The sequence below is a fragment of the Strix aluco genome, chromosome 7, assembly GCF_031877795.1.
Source record: "Strix aluco isolate bStrAlu1 chromosome 7, bStrAlu1.hap1, whole genome shotgun sequence".
NCBI lineage: Eukaryota > Metazoa > Chordata > Aves > Strigiformes > Strigidae > Strix > Strix aluco.
In genome coordinates, this window is record NC_133937.1 from 21,620,376 (window position 1) to 21,637,983 (window position 17,608).

General features: G+C 36.1%; 1 protein-coding gene across 10 annotated transcripts in view; it reads right to left on the reverse strand.

Annotated features, from left to right (window-relative positions):
- ERCC6 (ERCC excision repair 6, chromatin remodeling factor) overlaps positions 1–17,608 on the reverse strand; it is a 49,978-nt gene that overhangs the window by 11,403 nt on the left and 20,967 nt on the right. For all 10 annotated transcript variants that reach the window (XM_074830861.1, XM_074830860.1, XM_074830858.1 and 7 more), the window contains 6 exons: positions 16,042–16,200; positions 10,857–10,992; positions 3,922–4,092; positions 3,317–3,493; positions 1,828–1,944; positions 276–371 (listed from right to left, as the gene is read on the reverse strand). In XM_074830861.1, coding sequence (XP_074686962.1) covers positions 276–371; positions 1,828–1,944; positions 3,317–3,493; positions 3,922–4,092; positions 10,857–10,992; positions 16,042–16,200 — 856 coding nt within the window. The remainder of the gene's footprint in view (positions 1–275; positions 372–1,827; positions 1,945–3,316; positions 3,494–3,921; positions 4,093–10,856; positions 10,993–16,041; positions 16,201–17,608) is intronic.

Sequence of the window (17,608 nt, forward strand, 5' to 3'; positions counted from 1 at the left end):
TCCAACAAGCCATAATTTGTTCCCAAGATCACAAACATATTGTGAAGCCCATTCCATTCCTACTTTTATCTGGTCATGCTACTAAACATGGATCAGTAATTCTACATACTCCATGGAACATTTCTGAGAAAAAAAGCCAGCACACATCCACAAAAGCAGAAAAGAGCAGTGTGTTTCCTTCCCTTTCTGCTCAGAATCCAGCTAGAAAATGTGAAGGTCAGTCCACGACTTTATCCATCAAAGTCCACCTGTCATTAACCTTAATTAATGCCAACCTGCATGTCTCCATTGAGAATCTGGTAAACTTCTTTAGAGTTGATGAAATTTTGATAGACTTGACGCTGCTCATCTGTCAAACGGCAAAAGAGGACCTACCAAAACAAACAAATGAACTGCTCAAGCCCAACCTGTAAGCTCCAAATAGAGTGAATTTTAAAGTTTTACAATGTGCTACAATGAAGCTCCACAGATGTCTGACATACTGAAATACTAAGTTAAAAGACAGTGCATGGAAATCATTAGAAATAAAAAGACCTTAGAATTTTTAGAGAATGAACATAATCATTAAGATGGGTTTCATGAGTTTTTCTGTGCTTTTTCCCAGTTGTTATTTTTTCCCCTCAAATTGCTTTAGTTTTGGGAGTGCTGCCATTTCCTAGTTTTAATGAGGTAACTGTGCAATGTTAGCGTTCTCTCAAAGCTATGTTTATAAGAAACACTTTCCACTGTGTGTCTGCTATCTCCCTTATGACTTGAAAATTCTTAGTACCTCATAGGAAGGTTAGCACACAAAATCTGTTCTATCATTAGCCTTTGAGTGTGAGCATATAATAATTTTTTAGATGGTCTGATGGGCAAAAATGAAACAAAATCAATTCCTTGCATCCTGCAAGGCACCCAACATTATGCCATAAGTCAAACTTACGTAGTACCCTGTGACTGACAAGAACAAAAATTAAATTTGTTTAATCTGTTTATGATTGCATTCTTTAGAGTAAGTAGCCTGGACTCTTTAAAGTATACAGAAGTTAAAAATTTGATTATAAAAAAAGATCATCAGACTGCACAGCAGAAATGGAATATGGCCTACTCATTTATTATGTACCTTTCAGCACTGTTTTACAAAGACTAGCACGTCTACTTCTCTCTTACAGGGAGGAGACAGGAAGGAAGAGAGTGAGGAGAGGGGAAAAAAAAGCCTGAAGCACTGAAACCTGAGTGGCAGAAGAGTCTAATAATTACTACTAGTGAATATTTGTAGTAATTTCAGTTGTTTAAATAATCCTTTCAACATCCTCTACTTTGAATCAAAATGTTTCCTAAAAAAGATCCCACCTCTTTGTAGAGCAAACAAGTTTTAGATCAAAAGGCTAATATTTTGGAAATCTATTAAAATTTACAGGACCACCTAGCTTGCAATATGAACAACTGCCATCAAGTATTTCTCTACTATTTGCTGCCCAAATTAACCTTTTTACAGCAGGAATCAATGTTAAAGTGTCCAAGAGATGGACCATAGGAAACACGCTACAGACAAATCATTTGTATGCAACCTGTGACCTAGGACGATAGTATTAAGCAGACCTGTCTTCAATTCATATATCCTTTGTTTTTTAGATGAGAGTGTACTTGTATAGACCCTGCAACTATGACAATTTAACATTCAGAACACAGGTGAAAAGAATATACAACTTGAAAGCTCTACATCTTATCTTTAGTTAAAATAGCATTTCATCTGCTATTAGTGCAAATTATTTCCAAATGTCCTTGAAAGATTGGATTTTGAGGAGGGAGAGGGCTCAGATCTAGTAATAAAGATAAGCAAACCTGTTCATTTTTATCTGGAAGTGAAAGGCTCATTTTTACATCAGCCTTCATTCTTCGCAGCAAGTAGGGGATTATGGTGTCCCGCAACACACAGGCACATTTGTATGCAGTTTTAACCTGAAAAAGGAAGAAAGAGAAAAAGTTGTATTTTGGTTCCTGATATTAATTTTAGCAACAAGTCAAATTCCATGATTAGTAATAGGAAAATCTTGATAAAATGAGATGGTTTATGTTTTATGTGGACCCACAGTTACATATCCAACACAACATGAACCGCAATAAAATTCATGTTAGCAACAATAACATTGAGTAAGTCTTCCTCAGATACCACTGATTTATCTTTCCTAATTTAGTGGACTGTAAAAGAGACCAGAAATTAGGTATTTCTTTTAGAAACCAAGCCAAGACGTGAGTATACACTTGCACAGAACCAAAATCCTCATGAAAAACTGCTAACACATATACTGAAGATCAAAAAAGAAGCCTGCGGTAATGGTGGTTACTAGACAATAAGTGAAGATTAGTGCCCGCTTGAGACTATTAAAAAAAAAAAATCAGTACAAGAAAATCCCCATGATCACAGAAACTAAAGGTCACTCTGGCCTTAAATGGAGCATATGGTTCTATAATGGGTAATGGATGCATGAGCTGGGTATTAATTGTACATAATGGCCAAAAATACCTTCATTTCTCCTAAAGCAAAACAAAGAATATAATAAATTATTGATATGTAAAAAACAAATTGGCTGTCCAATTTACTAAATTATTATGTATTAGACATGGGGAGTACCTAAACTGAAAAAGGAAAAAAACTTTGGAAATGTATAGGTGCAAAACATTACAAAGAATATTTAAAAGGATACAAGTTTATTAGCACTTATATGAAACTTAGTCTGCAGATTATTATGCAGACAATTTATCAGCTAATTGTTTAAGAAGTCATACTGAGAACCACAACTACAAAGATTAACAGACATATTTATTCAAATTAATATTCCAAATAATTTTTGCTTTCAAAATTAAATAATTTATCTTTCAGAATTAGTTTATCTACTTTCAGAATTCCAATACCTACTTTAGCTTGTTTAAATATAATCAATTTTCAGTTTAGATTTAAGGATTCCTCTATTGCATAATTTGCCGAAGCTTGATATCAAACATGAAAGTTCTATTTAAATACATCAACATAAAAGATCAGTCACCTCCTACCCAAATTTGCTTATCTCTTCTTTATGCCGAAGAATACTTCTAACGATTTAAACTTTAGGTCTTTTGAGAAGAAAACCCTGTGTATAAGCTATACTGCTGTAGAAACGAAATGGTCTCATTCAGTTGAGCAGTTCTTTTTACATGTGGCGCAGCAGTAAAACACACGTGCAACTCTTCTGGGTTAGTGTCTACAACATACAGCATGAAGTACATTTAGAAGTCAGTTTAGAAGCAACATAACAGTTTCCTTCAAGCAAAGTGATATTTTTGATGCATTTACCTGGACAGGAGAGGCATTGGCATATCCTCCCATGGTTATTGGAACAGAAAATTGCTCCATGAACACAGGTAGTGTTCCCAGTTTCCCTGGGAATACAAAGTCAAAGAGGGACCAGAGCTCCTTTAGGTTATTTTGCATAGGGGAGCCAGACAAGATGATTCGATGGGGTGTGCGGAACTATCAATAAAAAACACAAAACCAAAAGAAAGTTATTTTCATGGTTCATGGTGTAACCTGCCTCAGAGGATATTAAATTTCACCATCAATGAATTCGCATTTTAAAATATGTGGCCTCATATTCCTGAAGAGCTTTCTGCAATATACCATCCATAAACTGTTAGCAGAAAATGAACACCAGCAATCTGACATTTATCCCTAATGATAAATTACTACACAATTTAAAATTTCTGATTTTTTTTCTCTACCATACTTCTGTAAATTTACTGATATAAACTCATTAAAAATATTAAGTAAATTAAATAGTCAAATACAGACCATTGTGATTTATGCTTTTATTCTTTATTAACGGTCAAATGTATATTTTTATACAGGTTACTAGATTTTGGAACCTCCCTCCAGAGTGCTTAAAAACTTCCATAAAGTACCTGCTTGCACGCAAGTGTGACTGCAGCATTCGGATTTCGGATTTTGTGACCCTCATCCAGAATCACATAATGCCAATCATAGCTGTGGATGTTATCCTGCATCAGGCGAATGTATGAATAAGACGTAATTAAAATTCCGTGGCATGAAGCGATTTCGTGGATTAGTTTCACCTAAAAGCAAAAGGTGCATGTTGTCAGTAACAGTGAGACAGAAAACTCAGACTTACTGAACTACTGGTTTGCTGTCCAAGGTACGTGCAAAAAGTTTTGAAAAAGCAGATATATAATTTACTTTGCAAAAAAAAGTAAGTATAGGCAAGGTTTTGATTATATGGTTCTTAGCTCATCTGTGAAAGAATGAAATACTTGTATACTATGTTATAACAGATGAGAATTTGAGCTGAAGCCTGGTCAGAACGAAACAGTGGTGGTGGGGTTTCTTTGTTTGTTTTTTAAGGTGATATCTGAAAAAACAAACATTAAATTTGATTAAAGTAACCAGTTTCTTCAAGTTCTTCTATATTCACATCGCAAACCCAGATTTGTGTACTGCATGCAAGATCTAGAACATTAGAGGAAAACTAAACAAGTGAAAAAACTGAAAAACAATCACAAAAATCTATTTGGTTAATGCTAAATTCTGTCCAACCTTTCTCATTAATAGGATTAATATATTTGTTATTAATCTTCAAATTGTGTGCTTCTCTTGTAAGTTATATCCTTTCCCCAAGTTTGTACTAGCCTTTATAGCTGTAAATTATGTAGGGTGGGGACAGTCTTTATCACCTTCCACAGCATTCACAGTATTCAAGACTCATCTTTCTTGCATTTATCCTCCACATACAAATCTAGAAGACTTAAACAGAAGATGATGGGCTTGGAGGCAATTCTGGATGAAACAAACATACCCAATGTAAAAGAAAAAAAAAGTAGAACCACCTCCGAATTTGCTAAAGGAAAGACAAACCCCTTATTACTAGAAGCACCCTTAAGACAAAACAAACCCAACAAAAACGAAAGGGAAAAATCCATCTCAAAGGCTCAGATGGTGTTAAAAGTTCATGATTTATTGCAAAATTTCTTGCTCAGATATACCCCAAGATTCAAAAAGCTCTTCTGCGTTTAACTGTTCAAGAATTTCTACTTTCTGATTATCATCTCCTGATAACACACATTATTTAATGTTGACATCATGATTCTCAAGAGAATATGTAATCTTTAGAACAATTTGTATTACAGACAGAGTAGGATTTCTAGGCAAGTGTGGACATCCAAAGCTTAATTCTACCTGGTACACTGATTGCCGCATAGTCTGCAACTATGTCCTAGAGTCTCAGCAATGGCCTATCATAGAATATTGTAGACATCTCTACCCAAACACTTAAGACAAATCATCTCGGGCGATTTCAAATTAAAAGCTTGTAAAATATGTAACCTCTCCTAGTTTTTGCAATTAATAGGGTATGTCTGCAATTAGCCTGACTTACAGAATGCTACACTGTTGTCATTAAAAGATGTTTTGTGAAAGTGCTGCTGTTATTATGGAGGCTCAAGAGACCAATCCCTCCTAGAGGGCAAACAGTGGACTAGTAGAAAACAACAGCCATAAATCACGTTGTCAGGTAGCAGAGAGAACAGAAGTGAAACACAGGCACATGAAGGCCATTCACTGTAAACACACCACAGCAGAATCCTAGTCAGGATTTACTGAACCTGTAATTAATTAAAGTTTCCTTCAAGCTAAATTTTTAATAAACAAGGATTTGTGCTGACAATGAAGAAATACAACAAAATTTTATCAACTCACACTACAATAGTTATTAACTCTCATTTTACTGTATTGGGTACTTTCTCAGAGATTGCCTTCGCTTTAGTCGCAGTTCTTGGAATAATTTTAAATATTTTAAAATATGGTAACAGATTTATTATTGGATAAACACTGTTTTGAGGCTGTGGCATTTCAGAATTTATGCTATTTAACATGTATTCTTTAATTCACGATTCCTGTTTGATTAAATTCAGGTATGAATTAATTACACCACCACTCCCACCCTCCCCCCCCCCCAGGAAACAAACTTCAATGAAATGTTTCAGGGCATGCATTGTTAAACTAAAAATAAAATTAAAAAAAAATTTTAAAAAATCAGCTTGAGAGGCAAATCCTACTAATGCCAAAAGATTACATAGCAGTTATCTACCTTTGAAATTCTGAACTCTGCCCTTTAAAAGATGCTAATGAATAGAAGAACATGTGAATAGACTGAGTAATTCTGATCTTGTAGTTCTGTTCAGCACAGTACTTCAGGCCTTTACAATTCAAGGACAGTATTTTCTCTTAACTTAGGGTGATAAGTTGATTGTGTTGCCTTGTCTTTACCAGGATATATGCAACATACGAAGACTGGAAGATTTCTGGAAAGCACCATTTCTTAAGGCTAAAATGTTTGTGATTTATTCTAAGAACACACTTCTACACAAATGTTTTTTTCCTGTTGGTACCTCACTGTAGCTACAAGTTTGTTTCTGAAGCTACAAAAACAGCACAAATTTTTTGACTGATACTTACAGAAATAAGGTTTATTTTTTTTTCAGCATAAAGTAGTCTTTTAAAAAATATTTAAGGGGACCTGAACTCTTCTATAATATTATGTATTAAACAGAAACATGTATGTTAAGACTGAAATTAAAGAACTAGACTAGTAATAACTATGAAAGTCTCTAAACATTCAGATACCTTTAAGGCAAGCGTGAACTTACAGAGATAACATCTAGTCACTTACACAACCATATATTGCTTGTGAATCAAAAATGCATTCTTCAGCAGGCTTATCACTATCTCATAACCAACCATTAAGCCCTGAGATCCATAAATTCAACTTATAAAACCTCTTTATTATTTCCCTGCCCCCAATGAAACAATCTAAATGGCACCATGAAGAGGCTTCAAAAGAACATACTACAATGTTTAATAATGTAAAAGTTGCAATAAAAAGAGCTAAAGTACTTACTACATATTTAACAAGAATGTTACTTCTTGTGGCATGGTACTAAGTTTATCTGAGTTTGGTCCTTAACTCAGAAATAGAGCCTTTGGTTAAAATAGAGGTTCCATATGCAGTCATGCCAGTAACTGTAACCTCTGCAGCTTATTTTCTTTACATGTAGATTGTGTACTCTACTGTGAAGGTAGAAGGTCTATGATCATCAGTGTGCAAAATCATCTTCAAATAGATGGTTCCACAGGTGCAAGCGTCATGAACTGTCAATTGCTTTCGAGGGCTGCATTCTCTGTCCAGCATTTGACCAGAATAAGAGAAAGCAACATTATGGCTTTACAAATGGTATGTGAGTGCCACCAGAAACAATTGTTAAGCTCAGTGATACCTATTCTAAAGATCTAGAAATTAAAAGTTCAGCCTTTATCTTAAAAAATACAGCCTCCTTCCATATGCAATATGTTACACCTAGATAACTAAAGTTCATCTTGCCTCTTACATTCTATGATTTACAAATGCTCATATGCCATCAGAAGTTTTCAAACAACAGGACAAGCTCTTTGCACAGGAGGCTTTTTTTTCCTACACTTACAGAGCTTCTTTCCCCTACCTTCTGTTCTATACTATAAATAAAACAGTATTTATGATACACTACATTAGATTTACTACTTTATTTTCTCTCATCCTGAGAGGTCTCAGAGGACTTCATATTTACAAGTCACTTTAAGCTACATCAGATTTGAGTGCAAACCATAGTAGGAGGTTAACAGCGTAAGACAGCACCATAGGACATATTTAGCCACAAATGCTGTACCTTGCTCAAACTGAAAGCTGACTTCACAGGGGAAGACTACTACTTAAACCTGGTTCTTCCTACTGCTTCCAACTTAAGTATCCTTATCATTATAGAAGAATCAAATGATCTGTGATCACAAATAATAATAAAGCAAGTTTTACATTTCATCCAAATGCCTTAAACTAGCTCTAAAGTCTTGGACACCTATCCAACATGGTATTATGTCTTCCTTCCATCATCTAAAATACCAATCTGCCTTCCCTTGTGGGGAGGGCAGATTTCGGATTCGGATCTTCGAACTTCGGAATTCGGAATTCGAATTGGAACTTCACACTTCTCTCCCTTACTGCCAAAATTGTCTACCATTGTTATTTTAGCTAAGGAATTGAAATAGTCTCTCTTTTGAAGCATCATGTATGCTAAAAACCTACACAAATACTATAGCAGCAGAAATACCTAAGCAGAATGTCTCAATGACTCATCTGAAACAGGCTGACCAGATTTGCAGCCAATCTGGTGCTTACAATTCAGGCTGTTATTTCATACTATTGTGGGAAATTTTAAAGTTGGTTGCAAAGAAAACCAAAATGGACTGGGAAGAGAGGATATGCCAAGGTAATAATCAGCAAGCCTTTCACTTATGACCCTGCTCAGAAGTCCTTTTGTAACACTAAAGAAATGTCACTAACTGAAAAGATGTGCAAGGTATTGCATGGTATCAATTTATGAAAAAACAGTTGGAACAGATGTCTTCCCACTCTTCACTGTCAAGCAAAAACTTCTGTGGGCAAGTCTAAAGAACTGGGAGACAGGATATTGCATTGATGCTTGGGTACCTTAGAATGTACAACAGAAAATACCTATTCATAAAAGCATATAATTTCACCAGTGCTGAAAGATTTAGTATTTGCTAGTATTTGAGGATTCCTGACATTGTTATGGTAATAATTACATAGATCCATCTCATCTAAAGATCAACTACAGTTTTGTCAAGTGTAACTTCATCTGTTGTCCCTTTCTGCTATGAAATACTGTCTTGCCTTATGGGGCACCTGTCATTGCTTAACTCTTTTCCTCCAAAATTCTCCTTCGTTAGTTTTAAGATTAATCTTTCTCTATTCCTTAGAAATCATCTGTCTCTCTTTCACAGGTCTGTACAGAACAAGCTGCAATACTGTGTTTTATCACACAACCTGCTGGCCAACTACTACAGGATAATGCATTCTTCAAAAGCCATTAAGATCTTCACTGTCTGATGTCCAGTTAATTTGGGGGACAATTACATTCTTCCACCAGAATAGACCATTCTAACCTCTGTTAGTCCACAGGCTGAAGTGACCTTTCTCACTCCAAAACAGGTAACAACATTCAGTTCCCCAATCCTGTCTCCTGGCAAGTTAGCTGTTCAGCACAACACCCTCCTCATTTACTTTGTGATAAACCATGATATACTAACAGAACAACATGTGAATCCTGGAATTATCAGTTTCATTCCAAACAGGTCCATGCAACATTGAGACCACAGATGCACAGCAACTTGGCTTTTGGCCATGTAAATTAATTTCAATCAAAGAACAAACGTATGTTCTTACACAGTCTAACCACAAATTTTCTTATTTATTTCTTAAGGTATAAGCTTAAATATAAGTTTTATGTCAGAGCATAAGGGCAGAATGGTCCTTGGATGAGTATTGCAAAGTTAACACATGCAAAAGCAGTCTCCTGTAAGGCCACAGGTTATCAGAAGATGGAATTCTCATGAGATCAGATCAGCACTAATGTATTCATAGAAAGAATGTATATTGAAAAGAAATTCTGGGCAGGAGGTAAATCACCTGGCCTGAATTTTGTGTTATATATTTTCAGTGTACAAGTGTTATTCATGCATCTAGGAAAAAAACATGCATGAGATGAAGACCACATCAGCAGTGACGCTTGTTTAAAGCATACTGTTGCAGCTCTCAGAAGATGAGGCATTAGGGCAGAATTAGAGAACTGAACCTATCTAAAGTGATCATATGTTACCCAAATTCCTTAATATTAAGTTGTTGAGTAGGCATCTGTAGGACGATAATGGGAAGGTGAAGTCCTGAAAACCTGACTATTCCTGCAGGTGGAAAAATTTGAGCCAGTCTGTCAAGTGCATTAATTAACAAATACCCCAAAATAAGCACTCACTATTTAATTTAGGAAGACATGCGAGCATGTTATTGAGGTCAACAGACTTTTAGGGCTTGAAAACATACCAAGTTAATTGAACAACAGGAAGCTATTAGCACATTACAGCGTGCTATTCCTTTTTTGCCATGTACTGTAACTGCATCAATTACCTCAGAATACGTTTAATCAAGTGCAATTAAGCACCATATCATTTTAATGTTATTACAAGAAATTCAATAAATATTTAAAGAGAAATTTTAAAATGTTTTGCTGAATCCTGAAAAATCCATTTAAAGCATCTGAAATATGAGGCTAAGGGAAAACAAAAACCTAAGTTTTCCTTGTTTTGTTCCTACAAGATGCCAAGGATTGAAACTTCAGACAAGTCAGGCTTGTCAACTTAAGAAATGGAGTAAGAACACGCATATTAAGAGACTGGCCAAGTAAATTAAAAGACAGAAAAAACACTGCTTGAAAAAAAAAAAAAATAAAGTCAACAAACAACAGTCATTAAAGAAAATGAGACTACGTGACATCAACTGACATACTAACCAACTGAAGAGGAAATTGCCTGTGCAAGCAAAATGTACTAAATATTATATCAATGACATACTGATGTATGGAAGTGCAAGGAAACAATTCACCAGTACTAGAAGCACATATCTGGTGTACAAGCAGTCTAGTCATGAACTTCTAGCATGGACTACAGTACAAGCAAACCTCAAGCAAGAAACCTTTACTATGTCTAGTTTGTTCAGGCAAAGCTATCCCTATCATAATATAAATGTACTCCGAGTCATCTCCTTTTTGTCCAGTTTCCTAACAAATCTATACAAGACAGTGAACTTTTTGTTCTTTTAAAACAATCACAGAAAGAGCACAAGCTTTCACAGAAACATTCAGAACTGGGATTTTTTTTTTTGCTAGCACAAATAAAAAGAAAAAAAAGTTTATTGAATTACAAAATGGATGTCAACCATTACCTTTTTGTCAGTAAAAGAACCAGTTTCATGAAGAATGGCGACTCTAAATGGAGGCCACCAAGTGTGGAATTCTTTTACCCACTGATGCATCACAGTAGCTGGACAAACAATCACTGTTGGACCCAATCCCTGGTACCTAAAATAAAGTATTCAAGAAAAAAACTCTTTAAATAAATAGTAATAAATAAATACTCTCTATAAAGTGGCTCATTAAAATACACACATTAAAATGAAACACTTGCACTGTTAAGTGGAATATGAGCCCTATAGAAATTAATTGGCACTTTCTTTTTCTGGAAGTCTGTTTTTTAAAGGAAGATGAAAGGGGTACTGCTATAAGAAGAGGGAACCAGTGGATGAAGTGGCTAAGCCACTATCCATCATATTTGAGAAGTCATGGCAGTCTGGAAAAGTTCCCACTGACTGAAAAAGGGGAAACATAACCCCATTTTTAAAAAGGGAAGAAAGGAAGACCTGGGGAACTACGGTCAGTCAGTCTCACCTCTGTGTCTGCAAGATCCTCCTGGAAACTATGCTAGGGCACATGGAAAATAAGGAGGTGATTGGTAACAGCCAACACAGCTTCACTGAGGGCAAATCATGTCTGACGAATTTGGTGGCCTTCTACGATGGGGCTACAGTGTTGGTGGGTAAGGGAAGAGCAACTGACTTCATCTACCTGGACTTGCGCAAAGCATTTGACACTGTCCTGCACAACATCCTTGTTTCTAAATTGGAGAGACATGGATCTGCTGGATGGACCGCTTGGTGGGTAAGGAATTGGCTGGATGGTTGCACTCAAAGAGTTGTGGTCAACAGCTCAATGTCCACATGGAGAATGGTGATGAGTGGTGTTCCTCGGGGGTCAGTATTGGGACCAGTTCTGTTTAACATCTTTGTTGGGGACATGGACAGTGGGATTGAGTGCACCCTCAGCGAGTTTGTTGATGACACCAAGCTGTGTGGTGCAGTCGACATGCTGGAGATAAGGGAAGCTCAACATGATGCGGCAGTGTGCACCCGCAGCCCAGAAAGCCAATTGCATCCTGGGCTGCATCAGGAGAAGTGTGGCCAGCAGGTCAATGGAGGTGATTTTCCCCCTCTACTCCACTCTCGTGAGACCGCACCTGCAGTGCTGTGTCCAGCTCTGGGGCCCCCAACATAAGGACACGGACCTGTTGGAGCAAGTCCAGAGGAGTCCACAAGGATGCTCAGGGTCTGGAGCACCTCCCTTATGAGGACAGGCTGAGAGAGTTGGGGTTGTTCAGCCTGGAGAAGAGAAGGCTCCAGGGAGACCTTATAGCAGCCTTCCGGTACCTAAAGGGAGCCTGCAGGAAAGCCAGAGAGGGACCTTTTACAAGGGCACATAGTGACAGGACAAAGGGTAATGGCTTTAAACTGAAAAAGGATAGATTTAGATTAGATGTAAGGAAGAAGTTCTTCACTGTGAGGGTGGTGAGGCACTGGAACAGGTTTCCCAGAGAGGTTGTGGCTGCCCCCTCCCTGGCAGTGTTCAAGGCCAGGTTGGACGGGGCTTGGAGCAACTTGATCTAGTGGAAGGTGTCCCTGCCCAGGGCAGGGGGGTTGGAACTAGATGATCTTTAAGGTCCCTTCCAACCCAAACCATTCTGTGATTCTAGCCTATCCACTGAACAGTTAATGGATGCATCTATCAAGATAAACACAGAAACAGAAAAGCTCCAAACAATAAGACATAAGGGAACTTCCTCCTGTGGTAATACAAATCAGGTTTGGGTGAATGCTGTTTCTATAAGAGAAAAGAAATCATTAACAAACAACTACTTTATTACTTCTATTAAAAAGAATGTGTAGCTAGAGTCTCACAAATAGACATACACACAGGTGTTTTGCTTCATGTTGGTAATACACTGTACTATTATCACCATAATTTACAGATAAGACAAGAACTCTAAAGCAGCAGAATATATCATCAATGGAAGTTGAGATCTGAGCTGGGCTTAAACTGTCTCATAAGTTTCTTAATCATATGATTGTTTCTGAGAATTACTAAGGATGTTTGAAACAAAGTCTGTATATTAAATTCAGAGCTACTGTTAAGGTTAAGAAGTGAAAAAAATCTCACATGCAACAGCCAAACAAGAAATATTACCATCACAAACCAATACCAACAATCATGTAGAGAATATACTAAGTAGTAGTTACTAGTAGTTATTTTTCAAATATATTTGCTCTTTAAAAAACAGGAAAAAAAACTTTGCAAACAAAGGCAATAGCTACAGTTATCACATACTGTCTGGCCAACTATGTACCATTCAAGTGGTAATAAACAATTCAAAAGATCACAGTATCCATTCAAACCACATGCATATAGCAATAAAGAAGGATTTCCCAGATGCCAGAAATACCCTGCTTTAAAAAAAATCCTGTTAATGCCTTCAGAAACTGCTGACATTAAGAACTAATATTCTTTATTAAAAGCTTATACATATGCAGAATAACAACCTGGATGTTGCTTATCTGTTTCATTATGAAAAAATATTATATAACAACCTTACATAGTCTAATTAAAAAACTCCCAGCAATCCAAGGGGAAGTCAGAAGTTAGAGATGCAAAAAATAGCTTCAACTATGCTACAAATCCAAATAACCACTGCTACTGCTCTTAAAAATATCTATAGCAAAAAAGCCAACTTTCCCAGAACATATTAGTTTCTCATTCTTCATGGGTAGTAAAAGATTACCTCTGTTTATCCCCTTGGTCTGTATCAAACAAGCTCATGTGCTGGGTTTATCTGTGTTTTCTTCTCCCCCCCCCGGTTCAGTTTACACAGAGTTCACACTTCCTTTGATCAATTTTCAGAAAATCCACTCCCCCTCCACTTGGTTGTGTGAAACCTCTTCTGTGTCTAGTCTGGCTCTAACCACTTTCCACTAACCAACATTTTATTTTTCTTTTGAGAGCTTTTATTTATTTATATAAAAGAGTAATCTAACTTCTTCCAATCTGTGCTGTTTCACAAAACCAAACCCATGAACTTCTGCTTGCTACATTTAGGAGGCATCCTTCATTCTCCTAATCACTGCAACAGATTTGTGCTGCTGCCCATCCAATTTATATTTGTTTTCCTTGAACAAAGGTGATACTAATAACATTCAAAACCAAAGCCTTACCGGTGCCTTGTACCCAGGATACTAATACTGCCCTGTTCCTACCCCAAATATATCGTCATAATGTATTCTGTCCCTTTTTCACAGTTGCATTGTACTAATAGCTTACGGTCAATATATATGACCAATATACCCGAATCTCTTTCTTCTGTTGCTTCTGGTTTATAAACCCAAATTCACAGCAGTATTCTTTATTAGTTCTTATTTAACTGGATGTGATTAGAATTGCAAGTAAGAGCTATTCCTGCAACTTACTACTAAGAAAAAGGAAGCTGTAGTCATACTATATAAAGTACTCAAAAAATTAGCAGAGGAAAACATGCTGCATTACAACCAACTCGATTGCCAAGAACTGGCAAATCACACCTTCAAAATGAAACTGAAATGGCAACTAAATCCTAGTGAACATAAAAGAACAGGGCAGCAAGAGCAATACAAATTTTCTGGGACAATGGATTTTTATTTATGCAAGCACCATGGAAATTAATCTCTCTGCCACTCATAATAGAGATTCAGCCTTAATGTTTAATGTGTATATCTCAGTATCATGAAGAGCACAGATGAGTAAATAATCAGTGTATAAACTTTATGGCAGAGTTTCTCATCTGATCTCTCAAATAAATGAAGCAGAGTCTGTAGTGAAAGCTAACATTTTTGTTAAACAAAACAATGTATTTGGAAACAACCAAACTGGTGGACTCCCAAGCCCTTCAACAGGTTTCAGAAACAGATTTCAACCTAGATACAGGCTCATGTAGATACTTCATGATAGACTTAAATGACATGCACCAGCCAAAAAATGAAACTGAACACATTATCTTACATGCAGAAAGAACACTGCAACTTAAGTGTGCAATTATATTTTGGCCTTTTCAAAGTTTTATTGTAGTTTCATTGCAGTATCTTAGGTCTTAAGCTGTAATGGTGTAACAATGTCAATAGATGTTCTTGAAGGATTTCTACTGACTCAGTAGTCCTCCAGCTGGGACAGGGAATATACCTACACAAAATAATCTATACAGTAGCATCCTTAAATCAGACAGCCATATCAAAATAAATCAGCTGGCCTGAGTGATGGAGGACCTGGAGGTTTTTTATACAAAAGCTACAGTAGAAAGCAACTGGAGAAAAAGCAGTAATATTTTCTCTTTAAAACACTATTTTACATGTTCATGTACATGCTGAAAATAACTTTATATAGAAGCATATTTAAATTAATTATTTTTGTTTAGTATAGTACTATGATATTTGCTTAACTGCATGTAGTAATTTACATCAGGTAAACAAGCCAACAAAACTAGAAAAATCAAGTATTGTTCATGCATGCATTTATAAATCCAAGAACACCAACAAGTATCTTTTACGGTAATTTCACCTATGAAGAAGGAATTTTAAAGCATTTTTCAGTAACAATAAAGCGTAAAAGATCTTGTAAGAAAGGCAAATCACTCTAACATAGTTTTGAAAAGCAACAACAAAAAAGCAGATGGAAATTCCTCTGTATAAGTTACTGGTTTTACTATTATTTTTTTGGCATGAGTAATTCTCTGCCGATCAGAAACTCTAACTTTCATTGCAAATCAGCTTGCTGCTTCCTGTAAAGCATTTACCTGGTGGCTTGCCAGAACAAATATTTTAATGTAAAATTTAATAAATGGAACTAAAGGTATTACATCCAATTTAAAATTCCATATTGTGTAAACTATTGATATTAATGTAATCGAGTTTGTAAACAATCCATTTGTGGAAGCTAACCTTAGACACTGTATTGACCCAAAATATCTAGTGCTGCTCATCTGCAAAATGAAGCATCAATGCCTGGAATTCATTAAAAGTGTTACATGTTTAATTTTTCCTGCCCTACAGCTCCATTGTCTCGTAAAATTTTTCCTTTGATGTCCCCCACTAAAAGAATTAAAGGAATATTGTAATTGAAATGTCATTAATAATTCACAGGACCCTCCTCCACCAGCAATACATCTGATGAAATATTAATTGAGCTCCACAGACTGACAGTCTGCAGAGGAGCACTTGCCTGTAATTTGAACCACGAGTCCTGATCTTGCTGTAGCTCAGACCTGCCAAGAAGGCAATTATCTGGATGGTCTTGCCCAATCCCATCTCATCTCCCAGAATTCCTCCTGCCTGCTGGCAGTGCAATTCCCAGAGCCACCTAACACCTGTCTGCTGGTACCTAAAACAAGGAAAGAGAAGATGGCAAATGTTTGATAATACAGATCATAACAGAAAGTACCCATGAATTAATCATTTGGCAAGGTTCTTATACTAGTTACAATAACATGCTGGATGTGTGTTTTACACGAGTGCTGTATTTACTAGGTCATACATTTTTGATGTACTCAGACATTACATGTGACTTTCATTCTTTATGCAACACTAAAACATTTCTAATTAAACTGATAGTCATGGTAATTAGAGGGTATTTTATTTCACGTATATTTTAAGTGTTAAAAGCAACTTGGAAAGCTACTCTAACAAAGCATTCTCTTTTCAGAAAAGGTGACATGTAAGGGTCTAGTAAATTGTATTATTTAGAACATATACCTTGAACTGAAGGAAAAGCTTGACTTGTAAGGGGTACAGACTTTATATTCCACTGTGAAAACTGATCACATTTGCCAAAGCATGCTTTATTTTTTACATAAATTAATATAACAACATTTAGTCTCTTTCAATGAAGAAAAAAGCCAACAAGGTAAAATGTTTTGGAAGGCAAAACAATAGAAAGTATTCCAGTGAATGGGATACAGCAGAGCATTATCATGTGAGAGTATCAGGGCAGTTTCTACTCTCATTCATTCACTGAAAATTGTATAAGCAACAATGTAAAATACATTCAAATTAAAAGAAGACGACTAGAAAACAAGATTTACAATGGCAAGCTAAAAAGGTGGAGATAAGATGCTGGACTGAGAATTGCTTTAGGACATACTTTTTTATAATGATATGAAATAGTGAGACCAGTAGGAATAACATACCACGTGTGTGGGTTAAATTGAAAACAGAACAGAAAGAAATGAAGAAACAGTATATTTAAATTACAATTAAAAAAGATACACATTCCAGCCCTTATGCGTCTTGTAACTTAGAGGAAGAACAAGGTTACAGATACAATTTTCTTGATGGCATGCATTCCTGGAGTGCAGAGCACAGCAAAAAGCAAAATGCATTTTTTTTTGTAAAACAGGGATTGTTCATTTTAGGGCATTGTCTTATGTGCATTTCAAAATCCTGTTTTGATCTTTGAACAAATAATATTTAGGACTACTGACAGCTAATGACACTAGTGTCTACTAAGTACTATTAATTTATGATGAGTTCTGTATGGATTGAGAGAATGCTAAACAGAGACAAACAAATGGCTTGAGTAGTTAGAAAAAGATGATCAAAGAACACATCTAATGGTTCAGACATCATACTATCTGCTGGTGTCTCAAATGCATTATACAAAGAAGCCCTTAAAAGACACATTTTGTTAGAAATTAATTCATCTTAAAAATGCAGCAATCTAAAAACAACCATGAAATGGCTTGCAGGATTAGCTATAATTGGCTTAAGGTGCTACCATTATTACATTTTAT